The sequence below is a fragment of the Microtus oregoni genome, unplaced genomic scaffold (assembly GCF_018167655.1).
Source record: "Microtus oregoni isolate MIOR12 unplaced genomic scaffold, Mior012 000020F_ref0000438, whole genome shotgun sequence".
Classification (NCBI taxonomy): Eukaryota; Metazoa; Chordata; class Mammalia; order Rodentia; family Cricetidae; genus Microtus; species Microtus oregoni.
The window spans coordinates 35,075,330-35,102,602 of NW_024543079.1; the positions used below are offsets into that span (position 1 = coordinate 35,075,330).

Below are 27,273 nucleotides of genomic sequence, written 5' to 3' on the forward strand. Positions count from 1 at the left end.
CATTTCCTCCCTTGGAAACTGTTGTGCCACAGTATGTTGAAAGTATACAATTTGTTTTTTTGATTTTACAGGGCATTACAATTAAGAAATTGCCTTGAATCTCAGAGATTTTGTACTGTGAAGCTATTGAGTCTGAAAGATTATGAAGACTTTTGAAGTTCAAATAAATCCATTTTACATAAAGATATGGTCACGAGCCTACAGGAGCCAAGGAGTAGACTGTGGTGGTCTGACTGAGAACGACCCCATAGCTCACAGATTTGAACACGTGGTTGTCAGTTGGCAGAACTATTTCAGAAGGATTAGGGGTGTGACCTTGTTGGGGGAGGTGTATCACTGGGGGCAGGTTTCAAAAAGACTAAAATTTCAAAGTTTAGCGCTCTCTCGCTCTCTCTTGCTCTGTTTCCTGGTTATAATAAGTTCAGGGTTCAGAGATATGCTTCTTCGTTGCTCCTCCCCTGCTGATATGTCTTTCCCAACAGAACTGGTCCAGTCCACCCCTCACCTCACTCTGATATTGTTCTAAGTTCCTCTGTTCCAGTGTAATATGCTGTATGGAAATTGTGGTATTTCCCAGCTTACTCTGAGGGAGTTGAAAGTGACGGGCTCTTCAGGTCCCACAGCATTTCCTTCATCGAGGCTTCCCACCATCTCTACTCTACAGAACTATGATGAGGCCTTCATTAGAAAGGCTAATATTAGCCACAAATAATCCTCATGGTATGCTTGGCCCTGAATTTAGCACTCTTAAGAAATACCTAACAAAAACCCAGACAGGGAAGGAGCTGGTGGGTGCCTCCCGGGGCCATTACACTTGTTTTTAATATAATACATAAAGCTAACACTTGCAGGCACTCTTTAGAGATGAAGCTTGTGGGCTTGTCACCCACAGCATTTACCATCTTTCACAGTACACCAGGTTGGTCCTGACCATTCCACTGAGGGCATCTAGCTTCTCCAGTCAGCCTGTGACTAACAACAGACAAGTTCCCATGCTCTTAAATCAGATCACACAGAAGCATACTGTTCTTCTGACCCATTGCCAGATTCAATTCTCTGGCACATTATTTATTATTCATCATAAAGGAAATCAGTTTCCCATCTCCTTCTCCCTCTGTATGATCTTCAGCAGGGTCAGGTAACTATCAATTCTTGACCTATCTGGTCCTGTTTCTTCTGCCACATGGGGAACTATCAGTTTTCAAAGCTCCCTGTAATTACTGACCTAGTCACGTGTGTATGCTGTGAAATAATCTTTTTGTACACTGTGAAGACGTGTCATTCTTTTTTTTTTTTTTTTTTTTTTTTTGGTTTTTCGAGACAGAGTTTCTCTGTGGCTTTGGAGCCTGTCCTGGAATTGGCTCTGTAGACCAGGCTGGTCTCGAACTCACAGAGATCCACCTGCCTCTGCCTCCCGAGTGTATTGGTTTAATGAAAAGCCAGAACAGCTAATAGGTAGGCAAGATTTTCAGGGCGGAGAAAATGCCAAGAAGGTGGAGTGACAAGGCAGGCCCAAAGGAAACAGGAAAGCAGCATGGGCAATACACGGTAAAGGTAAGTAAGCCACGAGGCAGAAAGTAAAAATTGATGAAAATGGGTTAAGTTGTAAGAGCTAAAAAAAAAAAAAAAAGGCCTAAGCTCTCAACCGAGCTTTCCATGTGGTTATTTGGGAGCTGGCTGATGGGAGAGAAAAATCCGCCTCCATGTGTATATTCATTACTTTCCTTGTTTATAGGCTGTAGGAAATCATGATTATCTAGCCTACATTATCAAGTCTGTTGCCACAGTTTTTGACCTTCGGTTCTTTAACTTTCAATGAACCTGTCAATTTAGACTAGAGCGTCTCGGAGTCCAGTCCTGAACAACAGCACCTACCTCACCTGGGAATGGACTAGAAATTGAATCAGGTGCCACTCCAGACCTATGGGAATCAACTGTACTTTGTAAACCAGCCCACAGAGAATTCTGATGTGCTCACGGTGAGAAGCTTAGAAACGGAGGCAGAGATCCTTAGCCTGCCTGTGTATGAGAACCCCCAACCTTGAAGGGAAAAAAAATGTCTCAATGTCACTACTTACCATATCATTCCTTCAAACAAGTTATGGATAACAAGATGTGACTGGGTTACGACAATAAGCAAGGTCACATGGGTCCAGCCAAACTGCAAGAGAAAGGAATGAACTCTACCTACCAAGCGTATTGCCAAAGCAGCTTCAAAGAACAGGAAGGGACAAATGGGAAACTACTGAGAACTAGGGAAGACCTGCTTTCACACCTGGCTCACTGGCAGGGAAAAGGACCGAACGAGTTTCTGGAGTAGCATAGTCCTTCCCAGTGACTGTCCCATCAAAGCAGGGACTAAGTCAGACATGGGTAAGGCATGCCTGAAATCTCAGCGCTTCAGAGGCAGGAGGATTGTAAATGTGGGACCAGTCTAAGTTACATCATCATACCCAACCAAACAATAACAGAAACCAGCAGGGTCTGCCTCCTACTAGTGAATGGGTTCTTTCCCGCTCTCGAGCATGGGACATTTCATTTTCCCACTCACAGAGACTGTCTCAGGCCGAGGCAAGCAATGACCAGCACCAACAATGAACGAGATGGAGGCTCTCCAGCAGTGCCTCCACGGCTGCAGCATGGCCCTCCCTGGAGCCCACCTTCAGAGGAAAGACCTCTGAGGGTGTAAGGAGAGTCTGGTCTGCAGGACTCTTGTCTCCCTGCTCTATGTTCTAGATGAATACAGAACAAGCCATATCAAGTTTTGATTTGTTACAGAACATCAAAGGCCTAATTAGTTTCTACAGATCATCAAGCCAACAAACTTGCCTGGTTAGTCTCTGCAGATCTTCAAGTGAATCAAGAAATCAATTTCAATCTCTCTCTCACACACATAAAATGCACATTCATAACCCCCCCCACACACACACACACTCCCCTTACCATGTAGAACTGCAGTCGGTAATGCTTCTTAACTAGACTCAGCACAAACATGCAGAACCCTAGTTGGAGACAGGAGAGAAGATCAAATGACTCACACTGCATTTCTTCCTCTTTTTCTTTAGCTGAGTTAAGTGGTCTACTGACTAACTTACTTGTAACAATTAAGCAGTACAGAGATTTCATAGCCCACAGGGAAAATTAGCTTACAGCAATGTAATCAAGCTGTTAGCTTGCTTCCTAGCATGGTCAGTTGACATCACAAAATTTTAACCAACTCGTACAAATGAAACAGAGGAACACAATGCCCAGAGGAGAACTGGGGAAGCACACGATACATACCTGTGAGATACAGGGTAAAGGAAATGAACCGGTGGTATTTACTGAGAATTCGCAAGGGCTCCTCTCTTTGGACCAGAGTGAAGAAGTAATCCGTCACTGTCTCGCCATAGAAGAAGTAGTTTACACACAGAAGGAAGTACCTGGAAATGATGAGAAGGCAGTGCCAGGGAACTGTGTGCAGCCCTCCTCCATGAGCTCTCAGAAAACCTCGAAAAGGGAACAGCCCACCACCTTGAGAACTGATCTAGAAATTTATAGCACATTTTACTTTACTCTCCCTTTATTACAAACCTGGAAGTCTGCCCCCCCCCTTTGTGGTGTTCACACAGCCAATCTTGGGACCCTCCAAAGTGTGCCTCAGCCCACCCCCTAGGGTCACTCCGACTTCACACAGGATCTCCCCATTTCTGTCAAAAGTGGCTCACTTGGCCTTGTCACTGTCTGTTCTGCTTTATCTCTTCCTTGCTTGGAACACCCCTTCATCTATCCATTGTTTTCATTCATTGCTCCAACGCCATTTTAAGTAGATGAGAGAGAGAGAGAGAGAGAGAGAGAGAGAGAGAGGGGAGGGATAGATGGGCGGATGAATGGACGGACAGATAGGTAGATAGATAGATGAAGCATGATCTGATATCCATTACCACATCACATTTTCTATAGCAGGCAGTAGCTAATGACTTCATTAGGCACCTGGGCTCCGTCTCAGGACATACCCTCCTTTGGAAGCCTGGCTGTGACCCAAATCCTTCACCTAGCATTAACTATGCATTTGTTTGCATCCTCTCTTCAACTGGAGGAACAAGAGGGGGGAGCCACAACCAACAGCTCCATTATGCTTCTGGATACGGGATCATGCTGCATCAGCTCAAGCCCAAGCCCTCAACAAAAGAAACCAAAGAGCTTCTCTTTCCCATCTCTCAGTTACGAAAAACCCCCACACTGGGTTTATTTTCCATTGTGTGGAAAAACTTTCTTTGCAAAGTGACCATAGCAAGGGTCAGGCCTCCTGAGTATGTAACAAAATTCAAAACACAGCTGTCTAACTGTAGACACAAAGAGAACATCTGGCCCAGAGAGCAATCCCAAGGGCAGGTGGGGGCTGAGGGTCAGCTTGTACTGTTGAGTGATCTGAAACACATGGAAGAGTGTGCCCACGGCTGAGCAAGTCAGCTTCCTGGTCATCACCACGTTTCTCACGCACAAATCAGTACCATCAGTCCACTAAGTCCCAAAGCAGTTACCACAGTCAGTGAGTCTTCCCCGCTCTGCTAGAATAGCACCACCTGAGAACAGGGGAGCCAACAGCAGGTGGGTCAGGAAGGGGCTCAGAAATCATACGTGCTACAGTTCTTTATTTAGCTTTTGCTGTTAGGCTGATGGAGGAAGGTCATTGGCTAATAAAGGAACTGCCCTGGCCCATTTTATTGGTTAGAGGATAGGTGGGAGGAGTAAACAGAACAGAACGCTGGGAGGAAGAGGAAGTGAGCTCAGACTCGACCGACCGCTGTCCTCTCGGGAGCAGACGCCTGAGAGAGACGCCATGCTCCTGGCTCCTGGGCAGACGCACGCTAAGAAGCTCCGACCCAGGATGGACATAGGTTAGAATCTTCCCGGTAAGCGCACCTAGGGGCGCAACACAGATGATTAGAAATGGGCTAAATTAATATGTGAGAATTAGCCTAGAAGAGAATGGGCCAAGCAGTGTTTAAAAGAATACAGTGTCCGTGTAATTATTTCGGGGCATAAGCTAGCCGGGCAGGCGACTGGGGTGTTGGGGACGCAGCCCCTCCGCCGCCCTTATTACTTCATATGGCGCCCACGTGGACAACTGCTTCCACATAAAGCCTGAGACAGCTTGGGAAGTAATTCTAGAACAAAATGAAAGCATTGTGCCTGGTTTCTTGGTAGCAGCAATTTCTCGGTTCTACTCTGCTTGCTAGAGGCAAGCCAGCGCTCTCATCTAAGAGAGGCTTCCTGACTCAGCTTCAGCTGCAAAACCCTGCAGCTCATTAAGAGGTCCTGCCACGAAACACTTAAATGGTGTTGACGAAAAGCTGAACACATGCTTTTCAGTTTTCAGCCGTAGCAGGAAAAAAGCTGCGCCGTTTAAAAATGCCAGCTTTCTGGGCCATCCTGCCAGGGCAAACTCTGACTGTTTGAGGCAGGAGAGCCGGCTACCGAGAGAGGACTTGAGTGTTGTCTGTTGTAGCTCACTTGCTGGCAGGGACCTTGAAATGCCATACAGTTGTTGCAGTAAACATGGCTACAGCCTGTATATCCGCCATGAGGCTGGAAAGCTAAGGGATGGACTGGATATAGCTGGCAAAGCCACGCCTTTAATCCTACTGATATTGCTTGGTAAATTAAAGATTCATGTGGTCAGAAAAAGAGAGATATACAGTAAAGAGAGATTCAAAGACAGAGAAAATTTCTGAATGGTTTAAAGTGTGTTAAAAATATATGCAGAGCCGGGCGGTGGTGGCGCACGCCTTTAATCCCAGCACTCGGGAGGCAGAGGCAGGCGGATCTCTGTGAGTTCGAGGCCAGCCTGGTCTACAAGAGCTAGTTCCAGGACAGGAACCAAAAGCTACGGAGAAACCCTGTCTCGAAAAATCAAAAAAAAAAAAAATATATGCAGACTAAAAGTTGAAGTTCTTAAAGTAAAAAACAAAAAAAGGAAGAGAGTTGTTGTGTGTGGTAGCACACGCCTTTAATCCCAGTGCCTAGAAGGCAGAGACAAACAGATCTCTGTGAGTTCAAGGTGTAGTAGCTTACACCTTTAATCCCAATGCCTGGGAGGCAGAGACAGGCGGATCTCTGAGAGTTCAAAGACAGCCTGGTCTACAGAGTTACTTCAGGTCAAAGATACAGAGAACCTGTCTCAAAAAGCAAAGAGTTAAAAGTAAAAATAAACAAAATAGAGGTTAAAATAAAACGAACAAAGATGGAAAATACACAGAGAATCTTGATACTGTATGCTATTATGCTCTCTTTGAATTATTTAAATGTTGAGGAAGGAGCAACAGCTGCTAAAAGATATTTATTTATAAATGCTGCTGAGCTAATCCAACATAGATATTTTGATGCCTTGAATTTGAAGTTTGGATCTAAGGATATGATACTTTGGAAAGGAGTTTCTTATTTTGTTTTCACAGAGGATGAGACGCTGTTCATTTCTTCTATTCCGATTTGGTATGATGGACCATGCCCTCCTGAAGGGTTGCAGTGAACATCTTCAAAAAATTGCTTCGCTCAACTGCCAACTGAGATGAAACTAGCACACAGGTTATACCATGAAAGACCTAATTAACGATGCCCCCATTCAGCAGGAAGCAGTTTGGAGAGAAAAAACTGTGCCCATGTTCCCAAATATGGTTTATAAACGTCCTTTTACATTTAAAGGGGGATATGATATAGGTATGAATAATTTGCATTAGTATAGATTTTGCTTTTAGTATAGATTGAGATTTACGGTCAATTTTGTTATATGTATATGTATTTCTGATATTGATTAAGGTGTTGTGATTGTGTAGTTCATTATTAAAAAATGTAATGTATAATTAGGAAATATAAGTTGTTAATAGATAATCATAAATAATAGTCAAGTTTGTAGTCATGTTAATATTTTCTAGATGTACGTAGATATATTTTAGATAGGCATTCTTCATATTTTTCAAAGATTATAGAATATGGCATTTTAAATGTTTTAATAACTTAGGACTTTTCATGACAATGAGACACTCTGCTCCTGGCAGCACCAATCTACTTCAAGAGGAAGATGGGCATCGAAGAGGCTCGTTATGGAGTTTGATAGCCATTTGGGCAAGAAACTGCTCTTGCCTGGACTATTGCATAAACTGGACACAGAGAACCCACAGAGAGAGGACTACTGAACTTGCCTAAGGTGAGATGATCTTTCGGGGTTCCTGATTCATTTTGAAAGAGTCTGCGAGACATTCCGCAGGACACAACAGATAGTGACTGAACTGACTTTGAATTTTCCTGCTTTATGGAAATGTCTGCTGGATACCATGGGCCTGAAGGCTGAAGTTGGATGCCCCAACGATACAGAGGAACTTTGGGTGACTGTCCAGGCAGCGAGATGTCTCTGTCATTTCTAGAGTTTTAAAAGTTGCTTTTTTCTTGTTTGCTTAGGTAGTAGTGTATCTTTCTGGAGTCTTTGATGGAGTTAAGAATAGTTAGTTATAGTTATAGTTTTCCTTAGTTATGATAAAGATTATTGTAACTTTTACTTGATAACTGTTTTGTTATATGTAATTTTGCTATGTTAAAGCCTTTTTTTTTTTGTTTAAACCGAAAAAGGGGAAATGATGGAGGAAGGTCATTGGCTAATAAAGGAACTGCCCTGGCCCATTTTATTGGTTAGAGGATAGGTGGGAGGAGTAAACAGAACAGAACGCTGGGAGGAAGAGGAAGTGAGCTCAGACTCGACCGACCGCTGTCCTCTCGGGAGCAGACGCCTGAGAGAGACGCCATGCTCCTGGCTCCTGGGCAGACGCACGCTAAGAAGCTCCGACCCAGGATGGACATAGGTTAGAATCTTCCCGGTAAGCGCACCTAGGGGCGCAACACAGATGATTAGAAATGGGCTAAATTAATATGTGAGAATTAGCCTAGAAGAGAATGGGCCAAGCAGTGTTTAAAAGAATACAGTGTCCGTGTAATTATTTCGGGGCATAAGCTAGCCGGGCAGGCGGCTGGGGTGTTGGGGACGCAGCCCCTCCGCCGCCCTTATTACTTCATTAGGCAGCCAAGTCTTTTTAGGAGAAGAAAAAACAGTCTCTGAAGGAGCTCAGATCATCACCACGCTGGCACCATGAGTGCCTTAGAGGAAGAATGGTTCCAACAGATGAAGCCTCAATGATCTGTTGTACTGATGAGGAAATCAAGTTCCAGAGACAGCAGCACTAACACCAGAACTTGCCAGCTCCCAGTGAGTCCAGTGAGTTCAGTAAGGTGCTGGGTTGCAGCATAAAACTACGCTGATCTCAGGTGGGGACACAAGCTGCCATCCCTGGCTGCAGGAACGAAGGAATCCTACTACTGAGGTAGACTCAGGCCCAGACACATCTGTTTCTTCTAGGGAAGACACCAGCTACTGAAGACTCCTCAGAGACAGTCATACAATCCAGCCTATGAAAGACACAGACTCAAAGATACCGTGCAAGTCTGTGGCAATGGCTGTCTCCACCGTCACTCTGTAATCTCCTACCACCAATCACATCACCCACATCAGGCAAGGTGCCCCATGGACCAAGAGAGCTTACCAGCTGAGGGTCCTGAACCAGGGAAGGTCATAGGAGTGGTATACATTGTAGCCAATGGTGATTATCTCGTGGAAACACTTAATCTGAACACACATCACCTGAAAAACAGAGAAATCGGAGAGCTCTTCCTAGGGTCCTCACAGGCCTTCAGCACAGTCATGGTACTTAAGAGATGTTCCCCCTTTGTCTCAGACCACCCCAGGGTAATACAGACCTCTACTTCACAATTTCTCATAGGAAGATGCACAGTCCTAGTGTCCTTATTAACCTTTTACTCTAGAACCTTCCAGGACTCAGTCAATCCTCTTCCCACCTTGAGCTTGAATATATACGTTAGGGGCTCCGCTGCTTTGCTCAGCATCCAGCTGTCACCACCTAGAACTGTCTGTAATGACTGTGTTGATTACATTTTGTCCACCTGACACAAACTAGCGACATCTGAGAAGAGTGAAGTTCAACTGAGAAAAACGCCCCTACTAGACTGTAGGCCAGCCTGTGGAGCAGTTTCCTGACTGATGATTGCCGTGGAAGGCCCAGTCACTGTGGGTGCTGCCATCACTGGGCAGGGGATCCTGGGATGTATAAGAAAGCAGACTGAGCAAGTCATGGGGAGCAAGCCACCAAGCAGTGTTCCTCATTGTCTCTGCTCTAGCTCCTGCCTCCAGTTTCCTGCCCTGACTTCCTGCATGACAGACTGTGATCAGGACATGTAAACCCTTTCCTCCCCAAGTTGCCTTTGGTCATGGTGTTTATCATAGCAACAGAAGGCCAAACTAAAACAGGCAGGAAGATTCAACTCCTGTGAACTGCAAATTCTTAATCAAAGTTCTGAGTCTGTGAGTAAAGCCCCAGGAAAACAAGAAACAAAACCGGAATCTCACACAAACCAGCAGCCAGGGTCCTTCATGCCACTGACCCTACAGCCGGCATACGAGAAATGGGAGGAGGCTGTGCTCTAGGACAGAAGCTTCTGAGAAACTTGGGGCTCCGAGCATTCTCAAAACCAACCCAACACAAGGCACTACTGGCAGCAGGCACTGCAGATGGCCAACCCCACAGGTAAAGCTGATGCAGCACTATCATGGCTTGTCAACGGTACTTACAATCATCATCAAAACCATTGGTCCCAGGTAAATGATAATGAAGAAAAATGCAATCATGGCCAAAGTCAGGATGCCTCTCACCCACCAGTTCTTCCATCTAGGCGAGAGAGAAAGACCCGTTAGAAGCCCAGGGAGAACCAGAACACAAGCCTAAAGGAAGTGAGACTCGAGGGCCCTGCAGGTAGTAATCCTCTCAGGAGCAGAGGCACAGCTGGGGAGGGCAGGACCCGGCACCACTGTCTGCTCACAGCCAAGCTCAGCAGGTGCAGAAGCCACACGAGCACACACCTCAAAGTCTGAGGGCAGTGTGCAGAGAGCCAGCAGGTAAGACAGTGTCCTTTGCTCCTGTGTCTACATGGATGGCTTCCATGGCCATTTCTAAGTCTAAAATCATTTTTTTTTCCCTACAGCTGGCTTCTTCATGGCATGGCCCTGAAATCACAATGATAACAGTTGTCTTAGACAGAGAGAGTACCAACTGTCACAAACATGCAACAGGCGTATCTATAAGAACTTTATGCATTAACTCACCCAACCCTCAACACAACAGTCTAAATAGGTTTTATTTCAACTGGCATTTTTAAATCAGCATATAATATTTGTACATATTATGCTTAGAAATGGAAACAGGGAGCTGGAGAGATGGCTCAGAGGTTAAGAGCACTGGCTGCTCTTCCAGAGGTTCTGAGTTCAATTCTCAGCAACCACATGGTGGCTCACACCATCTGTAATGAGATCTGGTGCCCTCTTCTGGCCTGCAGATAGAACACTCTATACAAATAAATTGAGGAAAGAAAAAAAAAGAAAACAGATCCTGCAGCAAGCTAATGGTAAGCTGGGCTTTCAACCCAGGATCCATGATGCCCTTACCCACAGAAGGCACACAAACACTTTCAGAGAATGCTCTGGAGTCTTACGATTTGTGCTTCTCATACACACACAGCTGGTGTTTAGGGGACTGGTTTTCTTGAGTCAAGAGTTTTACCTCTGATTCACTTAAGCTGAGACACTTCTTAGTTCTCCCTTGAGAACTGAAAGAAATGTTCACAGCGGATATATGTGGAGAGAAAATAATCTTGAACCAGAAACCCTAAAAACCTCAGCCTTTCATGCAACTGGCTCGGTCACCACTAAGTTGGTTACCTTGAAGACAAGTTGGAAAGGGCCCTGTTAAGGACCTCTGGGGTGTCATCTATGGGGGCTGGTGGGGGAGCTGCTTCTGCTCGGCTCTCACTGTCTGATGCAGTCTCTCCATCTATCTTCGCTTCTGACTCCAATTCCTATACAGCAAAAACAGAAGAGCAAAGGTCAAAAATGCTGGGTTAACTACTAAGAAGTGAGTGGTTATCATGGAAGATCCATGGAAAAAAGGCTCAAAGAGCACCTGGCACAGGAGGTGACAGAGCAGATGGCACGCAGTAATCCTGACAGTGTTCTGAGAAGAGGCATCTGTGCCATGCACACCATGGGGAGCGGGGGTATGAGAAGACAGACATGGCTCACTTGTATCCGGAGAATGCAAAAAGGAGGAAGCTGCGACTAACTTCCTGAGGGCCTGCCCATGAGCCTGCCATTATCTAAGTATCCCAGGCTCATCCCTGTCAGGGCACAAGCACCCAGAAACAGCTCTCCACTTCTGAAAACCCCTCACCACCAGCACTTGAACCTGAGAGTGCAGCCTCTCCTGTGCCGTGGCATACAGTTCCAGAGTGGCCAGTGGCACTGTCCAGGCTCTCAGAAGAAGCCAAATTTGTGGCTTCTTGCCCCCAGAGACTAGTAAATACCGCCATGCCCCAAAGCCCAAGAGACTTCTGACCCTCACAAGAATACACTGTGAGAGCTGCCACAACCAGAGTAAAGCCCCACGTTCTGGTCCATTCAAGTCAATGCTCTAGCCAAAACTGGGTCTCTCCCTCCGCCTCACACAGGAGGCTGGACATCAGCAAATTCTGCACACAGGATTATCCTCCAGGAAACACCTGTAGCACTGACCTTGTCCCCTGCCTGAGTGGGAGGAACAAAAGCACACCAGCCACAGACTATTCTGGTCCTACAAACCATCTTGGGAGCAATTGGTCCGGGTGCTGTGAGAAGAGGAGGGGAATCAGGTCCCTGAGAACTGACCACCAGCACTCTTAGCAATCTGTGGACTGTCTCCAACCCAACACAGTGTGAGTTCAGAGCAGAACTGGGAGGAAAGGAGACACAGACAAGAAATGGGCTCTGGGAAGCCCGTGTGGCCCAGTGCCACATACTAACCCACCTTTTCTAACTTCAACATGCTCACCCCACTATATTTTCTTTCAGTCTGGAAATCATTTCATTCTTCATCAAGAAATTAAAAAAAAACTAAAAATGACAGACATTTTATTAAATCTTCAAAACCTTGTGAAATATGACACAGAAACTGTCACTTTTTTTTTTTTTTGACTTTCGAGACAGGGTTTCTCCGTAGCTTTTGGTTCCTGTCCTGGCACTAGCTCTTCTAGACCAGGCTGGCTTCGAACTCACAGAGATCCGCCTGCCTCTGCCTCCCGAGTGCTGGGATTAAAGGCGTGCGCCACCACTGCCCGGCGAAACTGTCACTTTTTAAAAGTTAAATAAATTTTACACTCTCCCATACATAATTTCATGATTATTGACCAGTGTTATATCTTTTGTGAAATGTTTGTCAAGCTATTGGTAAGCTTTTTTCTTCTGAGCTTTCTGTCTTACTAGTTTGTAAAATGTTTTAAATGTACCCTTTTTATTTAAGAACTCTGTCACAGACATGTTCTCTCCCTCAGCCTCATGGTCTCGTCACCCTGGGACCTTCCCTCTCAATGCTGCTCACAGCGAACCTTCTTTTATAAAACTGTTTCCCGGGCAACTTCGAAACATTGGACCACGACATCTTGTTCTCGTTTCCTCGTGCCTGGTCCACAGTAAAATGCCTGCTAATGGGTAGAGGAGGAAAGGGAGGGGGATTAATCCCAGGTGTGACAGAGAGACCCAGCTGCTGCCCTAAGAAAGGCAGCTACAGCTAAACCGGTTACAATTGTGATCAGCCCTGACATGGGGTCTTGGCTAGCATGGGCTGTTGTCATTAAGAGACAGCTGGCTCTGGTAAAGGACCTACAGACACAGCACACCCAGTGAGGAGAAGCCACAGCTTGTCACCACTGACCCAGATGGCTCTGAATCCTTATATTTCCATTTTATGAAAGGGGCTCAGGAGAGGTCCTCCTCATCCTTGGGAGTTCCTTTTTTATGTGCTGTTTTGCTTTATTTTACAGCCTGGAGATTAAACCGAGGGCCTTGCACATGCCAGGCAGGCACACTACCTTACTACCACTGCTCTATAGCCTCCAGTCTAGCATAGGTATTCCCCGAGGAGAGAGAGAAGCAAATTCCACCAGAGTTATGTCCTACTCCACTGTCACAGAGACACACGGAAGTCCTGGCACAACGTCAGTTTCCACTCTTTAACGTTTACATCCCACAGCACTGGCCACCGACTAGGCAAGGAGGACAAGATAATAATGCCATGTGGTGTTATCTAGTTCTGATTCCTGGACCTCAGGCTTCCAAACATGAGCACCCCCACCCAGTAAGCCACTCACTGACTTACTCTGGGAGCATCTAGATGCCCCAGGAACTGAGCCAAGCACCAGAGAAAGCACAGCGCAAGGTTATTTTTAGCTTATCTATCCTGTTGTCAAGGAGACTCACAAAGACTGCTGGGTCCCCAGGCAGAAAAGGACAAAAACAGAGGTAGAGCTGGGGAAGCAAGGGGAGGATGCTAAGAACCTCTCTGGTCAGGCAGAGCAGCACCTACCCGCCTGCAATCCTGAGATCTCAGCCCAGGAGGTTGAGGCAGGGAGTCTACTCTGAGACCGAGGCCTTCAAGTCAGTCAAGGATACATAGTAAAACTGTCTCAAAAGCAGAATAAGTCTCCATGGGCCTTTTATGAACCTCAAGCCTGATACTACACCTTCCCAAACCTGATTCTACTTCTTAAAAGAAGAAGAGGTGTTCTGAAATACAAGTCAGTAAAAGGAGATAAAGAACTACCGCAAAGTTCTTTGTGTTATTCCCAAAACCCTAAGGTGACTAGAATGAAGGACTAAGAAATGGAGTAGGTCTAGAAGGAACAAGCCTGCAGGAAGGGAACTCCCTAGGTCTCACCTGCCTCCAATGAGCAACCTCAGGATCTCTCTGGATAAACACCTTGGAGCCCCACCTAAGAGTACTCGCTAGACAAAAGGCCAACAACCATTGCTGACACCACGCTCCTATGCTGACACCTCTCCAGCTACGCACACTCACACCCAGGCACGGCGCTCAGGACCAAGTTCACCAAGGGACAAGAAACTTGTGAGAGCCTACAGCCTGCAGGTTTTCTGGCCTCCCTCAACTCACAGGCAAAGGCCTCCCACTCAAGAAAGCAGCTGCTCATGTGGACACGAGGGAAATGGAGTGCCCACAGCAGCTTCCCCAGTGGGCAGAAGGCAGGGACCTGGAGCCAAATCCTGGCCCAGAATAAAAGCAGCACACTCTTCAGAGAAAAATGGGGGGGGGGGGGTTGCTCTGCAGTGAAGAGGGCTGGCTGCTCTTCCTGAGGACCCAAGGTCAGCTCACAGCACTCACATCTGTCTGTTACTCCAGCTGCAAGAGGTCTGACGCCCTCTTCTGACCTCACCAGGGACCAACACACATGTAGCACACACATGAAAATTTTAACGTTTTGGGTTGGTTGTTTCTTGTTTTGTTTTGTTTAAATCAGATGTGGAGCCAGGAAGATGGCTTAGTGGGTAAACACAGCTGCTGTCAAGCTGATGACCTGAGTTCAATCTCTGGAACCCACAAGCTGAAAGGAGAGAATTGACTTCCATAAAAGTTGTCCTCTGGGGCTGGTGAGATAGATGGCTCAGTGGTTAAGAGCACTGCCTGCTCTTCCAGAGGTCCTGAGTTCAATTCCCAGCAACCACATGGTGGTTCCCAACCATCTATAATGAGATCTGGTGCCCTCTTCTGGTCTGCTGGCACCAGAACACTGTGTACATAATAAATAAATAAATCTTTAAAAAAAAAAGTTATCCTCTGGCCTCCACATATGCCCCACCCCCTAATGAGTAAATAAATATAATTTACAAAACTAAAAATTCAGAGGTGCTGCGCTCCAGGAGATACCAAGAAAGACAGAAGCCCAGAAAAACCTTCCACAGGAGGTGGCAGCTTCAGTCTGGGAAGCAAGGCTGACTCATGTCCGTCACACTTAGCAGGCATCTCCCTCTCTGGTCTTACAATAGGGAGAAGACTCCCTTACCTCACACGTTGCTGTGGCTACCCTGTCAGTCTCTCCCACGCCCACCTCTCAGTAACACGCCCAAAGCACACAGTTCAGAAGCAAGAGAACCTTAAACACCTAGCCAACCTGGACATCAAACAAAGGAGGAAGGGTAGAGAGAAAAATACTGGGCTGGAGAACTAACAAATTATTTGAATGCACCATTTGCCTGCCGAGTTTCCTTATTTCATATAGGCAGCCCCGCCCAAAAAAAATTAAGATTCCTTAAGCCAGTGTGTAATCTCTAACACATGCAGGCTACCTGTTAAAGCAACAATACATGTATGTGCTCACTCTCCACTGGGATGTACACAATACAGAAATGAGGGTCTCCTCCTCTACGGATTTGTTATTTTATTTTATACATATAAGTGTTTTGTTCTCTGCATGCATTATGTACATCATATGCATGCTTAATGCCCTTGGAGACCAGAAGAGGGTGTTGGATGTTGGGGACTGTGGACCCCCAGACCCTGAATTTCCTGTAAACAACTTGTTTTCCTGTGCTTGCAGTTGCTCTGCGCACAAGACAGGAGAGTGGTTTCTGGTGGGCTAACAGCTGAGAGTTAGAGCATGGCCATTAGTCAAGGAGACCCTGTATAATCTGCCCTGGAACACAATAAAGGGGCATTCTTGACTCAAGGGAGCATTCTTGGCATTCTTGTTTCAAGGATGGCCCATGACTCTGCATGTGGCTGTGTGTGTGTGTTTCAATCTCCATCTCCTTGCCCGCCTCGTGAACCATAACTTAGTGCATAGAGCAGGCATTACGCTATGGTTGCATTCTCTGGAAACAGAGTTACAGATGGCTGTGAACCACCATGTGGGTGCTGAGAACTGAACCTGGTTCTTCTGGAAAAGCAGCGAATGCTCTTAACCACTGAGCCATTTTTCCAGACCCTGGGTCTCTCCTATGTTTCTAAGAATGGGTGGTTTCCTAGCACAAGCTGCAGCCAGGGTGTCAGAGTCCCATGCAGGAGGCAGGGAACGTGGGAAGCAGGATAAGTGACACCAGTGCTCTTTGCTGTGTCACTTCCTAGATGAGATCCTGACACCTGGGAGTCTAGTCACTAGGAGTCAGCATCTCAGTTCTTGTGGGGTATCTGAGAGGACGGCTGACGGTGCTGTGGTCTGCTCAGGCCTATCACGCTGTTTTTGTCTGATGCTGGGGCCTGAGCTCTCCTCAGAACCCATGCAATGCTGTTTTCTGTCTGTCCATGAATTAATAACTCTTCAAATAAACTCCATGCACCCAACAATCCATCTTAGTGTTCCTCTTGAACCCACATTCAAGACCTTATACTATTTTACTGAATATACAGCACCCTCACCAACTCCCAGCTCACATGGACAACACCCAGCCTGCCTCCATTGCTACTCGGTGCTCCTGGAATCCACTCCTGCCTCCTTCCTGGATGTGCATGAGGAACAGGTTGCTACCAGGGCCCCTCCTCCTTCCCAGGAGCCTTCCTTCCTTTCTACTCCTCCGAGCCCAGAGCAGAAGATAAGCAGAGCAGCCCCTCAGCCTCCACCCATCCTCCCACAGTCCGAGCCAGTCTCAGAGGAGCGGGGATGCTGATGTAAACAGGAAACAGCTCCTCTCTGCAAGGAAGTGAAAACCGTCCCTCTGGATTCACAGACCCCTCAGGGAGAGGGGACAGCACTTAGAGTGAGGACACAGAGAGAGTCCTGGACACCAAGAGCCGAGCAAAAAGACACTGTCATTGTACCCCAGCCCAGGAGCACACAAGTCTCAGAACAGCAGAGAAGTCTGGCGCCAACAGAAAGATAGTGGAAGGAAGCAGAGAGCCAGTGGGTGAACAAGGAAGCCTCGTGTCAAGGTCTGGACTTTGCTGTGCTGGAACCTCACTCAGCCCGCAACAGCCCATGGTAACTCATGCCTGCTACTGCTTTCTAGGTAGAACCCCTGTTGTTGACTTACACCTACTTCCTTCTCATTCCCACTCAATTCTCAGGATTTCATGAAGGACTGCCTTGGGCTCACAAAAGCAGCAACCTTTTGGTGCTCCCCATGTGACATTCTGACCATTAGAAGAAGTGTGACTGGGGCCCAGGAAGACGGAAGTCCCTGTGTACTAGGAACCATGGTAACTGGAACTCACTCATCCTATTCTACACCCCATTTCTTTACCAGACACTAATTCTCTTTTATCTTGCTAAAAACTTCACATTTTACCTTAGTTTGTCTAAGAAGAGCTAAAATCTGGGGGCAAGGAGACAAGCAGAACCAACCATCGGGCTCATCCTTCATCCCCAAGGAAACGTCAAGTGGTGGCTCCCCAAGCTCTCCTCTCTCTGGTCCGTAAGTTCACGACTGAAGTGACTCCACAACTCACAAACTGTCTTTTACACTGCTTTCCATGCAAACTGCAAGCCTCCTCCTGGAGCAAAGACCTAGCCCTGCCATCTTAAAGAAGCCTTGGCCAGCTGCCAGCACAATCAACTCCCCCACTTATGAGACAAGACCCTGGGAGAGAAACTGCTTAAGGAATGTCAGGATCCCCATGTCCTCTATGGGTTTCCATCTGAGTTCTTACAGGACAAAAAGATAAACGCCTACATGTGTACTGTATGGGCGGCGGGGACAACTGTTAGGGAGAACAAAGAAATACTTCTAGCCCTTTTTAATACTAATCCCATTTGACAAGTTCACATGTCTGAAGAAAAGGTCAAAGACGAGTTACTATGAGTCTGGACCTGTAGAAGCAGAGAGAACTTCCTCCCTGCCCTACAGAGAGCAACAGGAAAGGCGGCACAAAGACTTTATCTCCAGAGGGAAGGGCAATCACAGGGCCGTGAACACTCATGACCCCAGGAAACAGAAACTTACTATCTACACTCTTCACGAGCACGCTGGCAATTCTGAGGGAAATGAGAGCCGGTGCTAACTGACCAAGTCTATCCTGCATGGAGTCAAGTCCTTCTTCCTGTGATGTGGTTCAGCAGCTCGCTGCTGAGAAATCTGGGAAAAGAAAGTTATAACTGCAACTCTGCTGGCCATTCCAGAACATTAAAGAAAGTTCCTCTGGGCGTCAGGAGAGCTAGGAGTGACCATAGGAGAGAAGCACCAAAAGATGCTGGTCCTGAGACTTAGTTAAAAACATACGTTGGGGTATCTTTTCTGAGCCCTAACAGAGACACCCCCACCACAGCATGCCCTGCCTCCTAAAAGTCTCAACCAATACTGAGATTACAGAAAGTCCACTCAGCGAGATGAAAGTCATTACAGGCTCTCCTTACCAGCATAGCACTCAGAGAAACATCAAGGCAGGGGAGGGTGTGCAGATTCAGCTTTTAAAAACCTAATTGACTGTAAACCATTTCACCAATCCAGGCAAAACTATTTAAAAGGGATAAGGGATGTTTGCAGAGGACACAGCATTGATGACCATGTACCCCATTGGGGCTCTGGAAAGCTACACTGGGCAGTTGCCATGCGCATGCCTGACCCACTGCCTCACCCCACTGCTTATCCTCCTCCCTCTTCTCACCACTTCCTCCCAGCCATCTAAGCAGGCTCAACAATACACAACTTCTAAAAGGTCATCCAATTAATGGACTTTCTTCCCTACTCCACAGAAAACCTTAGGGAAAAGCAGTCCCTGGCTGCACCATCCTCAGAGCACAGCCAGCCAATTTCATCTAAGCCCGGTCATCAACAGAACCATCACTGAATCCTCTGAATGCTCCATCCTCAGCTCAGCAGCTTCTGACACTGCTATTAAAAAGAAGAAAGAAAAAGAAAAATTCTGGCTTCCAAGCAGCACAGTCTCCTGGTCTGCCATCTGCCTCTCTGGCCAGGCTATCTCAGCCAGCCTTTTCTTCAGCGTTCTTCTTTCTCAGCTTGTCCCTTAATTTGGGGGTCCCTCAGGAAGCTGTTCTACCACTGGACATGCTCTAAGTAATCTCACTCAAATCAGGCCTCCACTGTCCTTCTCCTTTGGCGGCGGGGGGGGGGGGGGGGGGGGGGGTTGTGGTGGTGGGGGTTACTGGAGACCAAACCCAGGGCTTTGTACATGCTAGGCAAGCTTTCTATACCACTAAGCTATATTTCAGGCATTTATGTCCAAATACCTAAAGGTACCTAAAATTTTCCACGTGTCCAAAACCAAATCTACCAGTTCCTTTACAATCCCCTCCTCCTACTGTGTAATTTATCTTAGCAAATGGTGGCATTCACCTTGAATTTCCTAGTGTGAAATGTGACTTCTCCCACAATCCTTACACCCATCAATAAATTTCTAAACGCTACATCCCAAACTGGTTTCAGCTACAATTCATCTTTTTTTATTGTTGGTCTTTTGTTTGTTTGTTTTTGAGACAGGATTTCTCTGTGAAACAGTCCTAGCTGTCCTGGAACTAGCTCTGTAGACCAGGCTGGCCTTGAACTCACAGAGATCCACCTGCCTCTGCCTCCCGAGTGCTGGGATTAAAGGCTTGGCTACATTTTACCTTATTACCTCTGTGACTCCTGAATTGAAGCTAGTATCATCACCCTCCTCTGATAATGTCAACAGCCCAACTAGCTACATTCCTCCAGCAGTGAACCCTACTCCCCACTCTGACTCAGCAGCCAGGGAGGAACAGCTAATCTCACCCCTCCCTGAGGTAGTTTGAATGAGATGTTCCCCTAGGTCGGGGCATTTGAATACTTGGTCCAAGTTGGTGATGTCTGGGTATGATTAGGAAGTGGCTTTTCTGGAGGGGGCAGGCTTTGAGAGTTTAAAAACTCCATTCCTAGTTCACTCTGCCTCCTTTTTGCAGCTCAAGGTGCAAGCTCTCAGCTACTGCTTCAGCAGTCATGCCTTACTCCACCATCAAGGCCTCTAGCCCTCTGGAACTGTAAACCCAAATAAATTCTTTCTACTCTAAGTGGCCTTGATCATGGTGTTTTATCACAGGAATAGAAAAGAAACTAACTTGCTCCTCCACCCTAGACCTTGCAGAGTAGCCCAGTCTCCAAGTATTATGTCTAAATCCTTTCAAACTCCCTTAGGATCAGATCTTGGCTAAACTTCCAGCTCTGTCTCTTGCAGCCATTCTAAATGAGAGCTCGCATTTAAAAACTAGTGAGTTCTCAAACAACCTAATGATGCACCTCAAGACTCTTCCAGAGGACCTGAATTCGGTTCCCAGCAACCCAAGCATCTGTACCTCCGGCTGCTGAAGATCCTGTGCCTCTGCGGGAGCACCTGCATTCACATGTGCATACCCATATACAGACAGACAGACAGACACATACACACACACACACGTAATTAAAAATAAGTCTTCTGTTAAAACACAGAAGGTGTTTAAAATTCTTTGTTTCCCACAATTAAATCATTATGTCTCTTTTTTGTTAAGATTTTGTTTTTAACTATGGGTAGATGAGGGGAGGCAGTATGCACCATGTGGGTGCAATGCCCACAGAGGCCACAGAGGGCACTGGATTTCCTTACAGTTGAAATTACTATGCAGTTATAATCCACCCACCATTGGTGCTGGCAACTGAACTCAGGTCCTCTGCACAAGCAGTATCCCCTCTTAACAACTAAGCCATTATGTTTCTACAAGAGCAGAAAACTATGTGTACAGGGAAAAAAACAACAACAACAAAGCAACAACAACAGAAACATATCAGTGCATAACATATGATAGTCCTAAATCTGCATTGAAACATTTCAAGCAGAATGTCACATTGCATGATGCAACAGTATGTACACTGCAAAATGCTTTTGTCTTGTGTTCAGAACCAAGGCTACAGTGAAGTCATACAATGCAGCACGGGTAAGCACTGCCAAAAACACCGCCGACATTTGATGTAAGGAACCCAGCTGTGGCTATTCTGAGACCAGAGGACAGATGTCAAGAAAGCTTCCAAAACAACATGCACATGGATCTGACTCATGCTCAGAGTGCTAATATCGGCAACTCACGAAAACTGTCTTCCTAATAAACATCTATTCTGTAAGCACAAAAGAGGGACAAGCTGAGTATAAAACAAAACAGCTACAACTGACCTTCTAAACAAGACACTCTTCATCTCAGGAAGAAGATGACATGGGAACAAGACAAACAGCACAAGCCATGATCCTGGGAGAAATCAAGTCATCTTGGACTTCATCTTTTTCATCTACAAAAAAGAAAATTCCTATTTCAAGAATAATTAGATAAAATATGACTATATTTTTTTCAAGTAGCACATTGAGACTCACTAGGTCTTGAAATTAATTTAGTGGGTCACAACTAGCCACACATACACACGTGCCAGAACGCAGGTGGCTTCCAGGAGAGAGGTGAGAAAACAGAAGACATCACACAGGAGCTCCCCCACCCCCAGGGACTGGGGATGTTCTATTTGATCTGATGTGGCTAAAGGTACGGGCTTAATTTATGAAAAGTCACTGTGAAATTACCGTGAGTGGACATTTCTGCACATCTGTTAGAGTTCAACAAGGATTTACAGAAAGAGTAGATACAATAAAATCAAAGAGCAGCAAACTTTGACATGTTCACAGATTACTGTTTTGTTTTGGGTTTTTTGTTTGTTTGTTTGTTTTGGTTTGGTTTGGTTTGGTTTTTTCGAGACAGGGTTTCTCTGTGGCTTTGGAGCTTGTCCTGGAACTAGCTCTGTAGACCAGGCTGGTCTCGAACTCACAGAGATCCGCCTGCCTCTGCCTCCCGAGTGCTAGGATTAAAGGTGTGCGCCACCATCGCCCAGCCAGATTACTGTTTTGTAGCAGGGACGTGGTGACACCTTTAATTACAGCACTCAGGAGGCAGAGGCAGGCAGACCTCTGAGTTCGAAGCCAGCCTGGTCTACAGAGAGAGTTTCAGGACAGCCAGCAAAGTATTGTTTTGTGAAGCTTTTATTCCCAAATCACATGAACATGGAAGCTGACACACACAGATGAAAACCCTAGTGTTGGGGCCAACAAGGATGACGAGGCAGACAAAAGACACCCTTTTAACAATGAAAATCTTGGGTTTGAGGTTATAGTTCAGTGGAAGAGCACTCAGGTAGCATGTGCTAGGCCCTGGGTGTGACCTGCAGCACCACACTAAACCCCTGCATGATACACTCTGAAGAACAGCTTTTCCCATTGCCCGTATTCACTGTGAGGCTCACCTGTACCAAATGTACTCTTTTAGAAGCCTACTTCCCTGAATAATCCTCAGAAGAAAAACAACCAATAAGGCAAAGGTTCTGTTTGAAGACAAACTCCCAATAGGGTTCAAGGACTTTCTAAAAAGGATATGAAACTAAAGAGCATCAGTGATAGACAAATGGGAAATCCTGTCTCGGAGACATAAACCAGATTACTAACAACTAAAGGCCAGTCAGCACCGGCCTCAATGTCCTCAAAGTTACCACACTACTGGGGAGCCCGGAGCAATGTCAGGCTAAGAGAAAGAGTGGCGGTTTAGTGGTCCCACCATTCCCTCCCCCTGGAGTGAACAAAAATACCTAAGTCAATGTCACCACTGATGTATATCTTAAGAGGGCATTTCATTTAATTCTATGTTTTGAATTTATATTTAATAAACTCAGTTAATGTGAGACATTTTGGTAAATTTTAATTGGAAATAATATTAAAATTTTACCTACTAACCTACCCAGGAAGAATAATTAATGTGCAAAATTACATTTTTAGCAACTTGGGTTTTTAATTACTATTCTGTGGTATATCCAAACACTGAATATTTGAACTGCTTGATTTTATTTATTTCTTATCTCCTAAGCACTTTTAAATAAAATACTTGGTGTGTTAATTAAGCATTAACACATATTTACCTGGTACTTCAGCACTAAAATAAAACACTGACGGGCCAATTTTCTCTGTGCTTCACACCACCTTCCTCACTAACTCCTCCCTAAATCCCAGGCCTGCTTCGCACTGCCCAAGCAGTTGTTAATCTTCACAGCTGATTAAACACCAACTCAACCTCAACCTCCTGATACTGGGTCCAGCCATCTGAAAGGAGTCCATGACCAAGTCTGCAAGAAAGTCAGGCCTGTGAGTCCAACACACACACGGCAGCTGCAGAAATCTAAGAGGCAAACCTGAGACCATCTGCTGAGAAGATGGCAGGAGATGCCACCCAGTGGAGATGTGGACAGTGATATCCACAGAAGCAGGGGAAGATGGTATGGAAATGGCTGGAGGGTCCTGAGAGTTTGACAGAGAGGCTGGGGCTCTGTGGACCTCATTTCACACTGCCCCAGGATGCTCCGCTTCCACAGTATGCAAGCCTCAAGAACTCTAGGCGCTGATTTTTTTGGAGTTAATCTTGTACCCTGCTACATTACTGCAAGTGTTTATGAGTTGTAGAAGTTTCTTGGTAGAATTTTTGGGATCACTTATGTAAACTATCATATCATAGCGAACAGTGAGAGTTTGACTTCTTTTCCAATTTGTATCCCCTCGATCTCCCTTTGGTGTCTTATTGTTCTAGCTAGAACCTCAAGAACTATACTGAATAGATATGGAGAGAGTGGACAACCTTGTCTTGTTCCATGGGGGAAGCAATGCATTTCTGAGCATTTATTTACAGAAGCACCCAGGCCATTAGTCCAGTCGGGCTTTACAGCGTGTTCTTCTGTCCTTCAATTTCCTTCAATTAGTCTTTACAACAAAAAGCTCTCATCACTGGCAAGTAGGACTTTTCTAAGAACACTCCTCCATCAGAAGCTACAGAATATATCTGGCTACCTCTATGAGAGCACAATTACTATCTCATTCCATTAATTCAATCCAGGCTGAAACCGCTCCATTATTGTTTTGGTAATAATGGAGATTGAACCCAGGGCCTGACCACAGATCTATATCATTCCCCAGTCCTTAATACTCTATCACTCCTTTGCCACTTCCTATAAAGACAAACTTTACCTACTCAACTATTTGGTTCAATGTGATGACTAATGTTAGGTTAACCTGACACAAGCTAGGTCATTTTGGAAGAGGGAATCTCAAATCCAGAAAATGCCCCCTTGCCAGGCAGTGGTGGTGCACGCCTTTAATCAATCCCAACACTCAAGGAGCAGAGGATCCCTGTGAGCTCCAGGTCAGCCTGCTCTACAGAACTAGTTCCAGGACAGCCAGGGCTACACAAAGAACTCTGTCTTGGATGGACAGAGGGAGGGACGGAGGGAGAGGGAGAAGAGAAGAGAAAAGAGAATGCCTCCATCAGATTGGCCTGTGTGCATTTTCTTGATTGCTGACTGAAGTGGAAGAGCCCAACTCACTGTAAACAGTGCTCTCCCTGGGCTGGAATTCCTGGGTACTATATACAAAAGCAGGCCAAACAAGCCAGAAGGAAAAACTTCTTCATGGCCTCTATATCAGCTCCTGCCTCCAGGTTCCTGCCTGACTTCCCTCAGTTATGGAGTGTGACCAGAGTTGTAAGCAGAAATAAATCCTCCCCAGTTGTTTTTGGTCATGATATTTAATGACAATAAGAGAGCCCTAATTACAGATTCAACGCAATGTCCATCAAAATCTCAGCAAAATTCTTCAAAGACCTCGAAAGAATGGTACTCAACTTCATATAGAAAAGCAAAAAACCCAGAATAGCCCAAACAATCCTGTACAATAAAAGAACTTCTGGAGGCATCACAATCCTTGACTTCAAACACTACTACAGAGCTACAGTACCGAAAAGAGCCTGGTATTGGCATAACAGTCAGGAGGACCAATGGAACCAAATAGAAGACCCGGATATCAATACACACATCTTCGAACACCTGATCTTTGATAAAGAAGCAAAAAATATGAAATGGAAAAAAGAAAATATATTTAACAAGTGGTGCCGGCATAACTAGATATAAACATGTAGAAGAAAACATGAAAATAGACCCATATCTATCACCATGCACAAAACTCAAGTCCAAATGGATCAAAGACCTCAACATAAAAGCCAACCACACTGAACCTTATAGAAGAGAAAGTGGGAAGTACACTTGAACGCATTGGCACAGGGAACCACTTCCTAAATAGAACCCCAGCAGCACAGACACTGAGAGAAACAATTAATAAATGGGACCTCCTGAAACTGAAAAGCTTCTGTAAAGCAAAGGACACGGTCAACAAGACAAAAACAGCAGCCTACAGAATGGGAAAAGATCTTCACCAACCGCACATCAGATAGAGGTCTGATCTCCAAAATATACAAAGAACTCAAGAAATTGGACACCAAAAGAACACATAATCCAATAAAAAAGAAATGGAGTACAGACCTAAACAGAGAACTCTCAACAGAGGAATCTAAAATGGCTGAAAGACACTTAAGGAAATGTTCAACATCCTTAGTCATCAGAGAAATGCAAATCAAAACAATTCTGAGATTCCATCTTACACCTGTAAGAATGGCAAGATCAAAACACTGGTGACAACTTATGCTTGAGAGGATGTTGGGTAAAGAGAACACACCTCCATTGCTGGTGGGAGTACAAACTTGTACAGCAGTTTTGGAAATCAGTATGGCGATTTCTCAGAAAATTAGGAAACAACCTACCTCAAGACCCATCAATACACTTTGTGTGTGTGTGTGTGTGTGTGTGTGTGTGTGTGTGTACATATATACCAAAGGATGCTCAATTGTGCCACAAGGACATGTGTTCAACTATGTTCATAGCAGCATTATTTGTCATAGCCAGAAACTGAAAACAACCTAAATGACCTTCGACCAAAGAATGGATAAGGAAAATGTGGTACATTTACGTAATGGAGTACTACACAGTGGAAAAAATGACATCTTGAAATTTGCGGGCAAATGGATGGATCTAGAAAACATTATACTAAGTGAGGTAACCCAGACCCAGAAAAACAAATATCAAATGTGCTCACTCATAAGTGGCTTTTAGACACAGAGGAAAGAAAAAAACAGTCTACAATTCAATCTCAGAGAACCTAGACCACAATGAGGACCCTAAGAGAGACTTATATGGATCTAATCTACATGGGAAGTAGAAAAAGACAAGATTTCCTGAGTAAATTGAGAATTTGGGGATCGCAGGGGAAGGCAGAAGGCAGGGGAGAAAAAAAAAGGGGGAATGGAAAAAAATATATAGCTCAAGAAAAACAATAAAAAAATAAGAGCATCCAACTCACATACATGTGCTTTTGTGTTTAAAGAACAAAAATTATATGTATAGAAACTTTAAAGAAAATCACTAGAGGGCTGGAGAGATGGCTCAGTGGTTAAGAGCATTGCCTGCTCTTCCAAAGGTCCTGAGTTCAATTCCCAGCAACCACATGGTGTCTCACAACCATCTGTAAAGAGGTCTGGCGCCCTCTTCTGGCCTTCAGGCATACAGGCAGAATATTGTATACATAATAAATAAATAAATATTTAAAAAAATATTTAAAAAAAAAAGAAAAAGAAAACTACTGGAGCTGAGGAGGTGGCTCAGTGATAAAGGTGTTGCTACCAAGTCTTATAGTGTGAGTTTGAGTCCCTGAAAACCACATGATGGAAGGAAAGAACTGATTTCAACAAGTGATCCTATGATCATATACACACCATTGCTCAACCCCATACATAAATGTAAAAAAAATAAATAAAATTTGTATGTGCATGCATGTACACATGTGTTAGTGTGGCAGCTTGTATATGTTTGCATATGTGTATATACATATGTGAAGGCCAGAGGTCAACTTCAAGTATCATTACTAAGGAGTCATTTGCTTTGTTTTTGAGACAAGCCTGTCGTAAGCCTGGAACTTGATGAGTAAGCTAGGCTGGCTGGCTTCAGAGTCATCTGTCTGCCTCCATAGATGTAGATTACAAGATGTGCCACCATGTCTAGCTTGTTTGGATGGGTTCTGGGTACCAAACTCAGTTCCTCATGCTCATGTAGCTAGCAAATTGATGGTTAAGCTATTAGGGATGTCCCTGTCCCTAAAATAAACTTATGAACTTGGTTAAATGTTTGATTTGTATATCTACTTTATTCACCTATGTATCCAGAGTCAGGTAAAAATTTCTCTAGAGAAAATAGGTAGCTTGTTCTAAAGTATGTTTCATGTGGAGAAGGAAAGTGCCTCAGAACAATTAATAAGCCACCATTCCCAGTCCACTGTTCAGATGGCAAACTGGTACAACACCGCAGTATAAACCAGGCAAGCCAACCCCCAAGTCTGCACTGTCCCTGCCAGGCTAAAACACTTCCCTTGAAAATCAAGAAGCAAGTGAAGGAAAGATTACAAACACACTGTGGAAACTACAAACTTCCTGTAGAAGGAAATGCATCAATTGTACCAAAGG

The 27,273-nt window shown here is 45.2% G+C and overlaps 1 protein-coding gene across 1 annotated transcript in view; it reads right to left on the minus strand.

Annotated features, from left to right (window-relative positions):
- Window positions 1–27,273, minus strand: part of Cds2 (CDP-diacylglycerol synthase 2) — a 50,461-nt gene that overhangs the window by 13,186 nt on the left and 10,002 nt on the right. Inside the window, exons 2-7 of the mRNA XM_041670947.1 lie at window positions 10,817–10,953; window positions 9,674–9,770; window positions 8,571–8,668; window positions 3,283–3,422; window positions 2,944–3,002; window positions 2,079–2,161 (exon numbers count right to left, since the gene is read on the minus strand). Of these exons, the coding sequence (XP_041526881.1) occupies window positions 2,079–2,161; window positions 2,944–3,002; window positions 3,283–3,422; window positions 8,571–8,668; window positions 9,674–9,770; window positions 10,817–10,953 (614 nt within the window). The remainder of the gene's footprint in view (window positions 1–2,078; window positions 2,162–2,943; window positions 3,003–3,282; window positions 3,423–8,570; window positions 8,669–9,673; window positions 9,771–10,816; window positions 10,954–27,273) is intronic.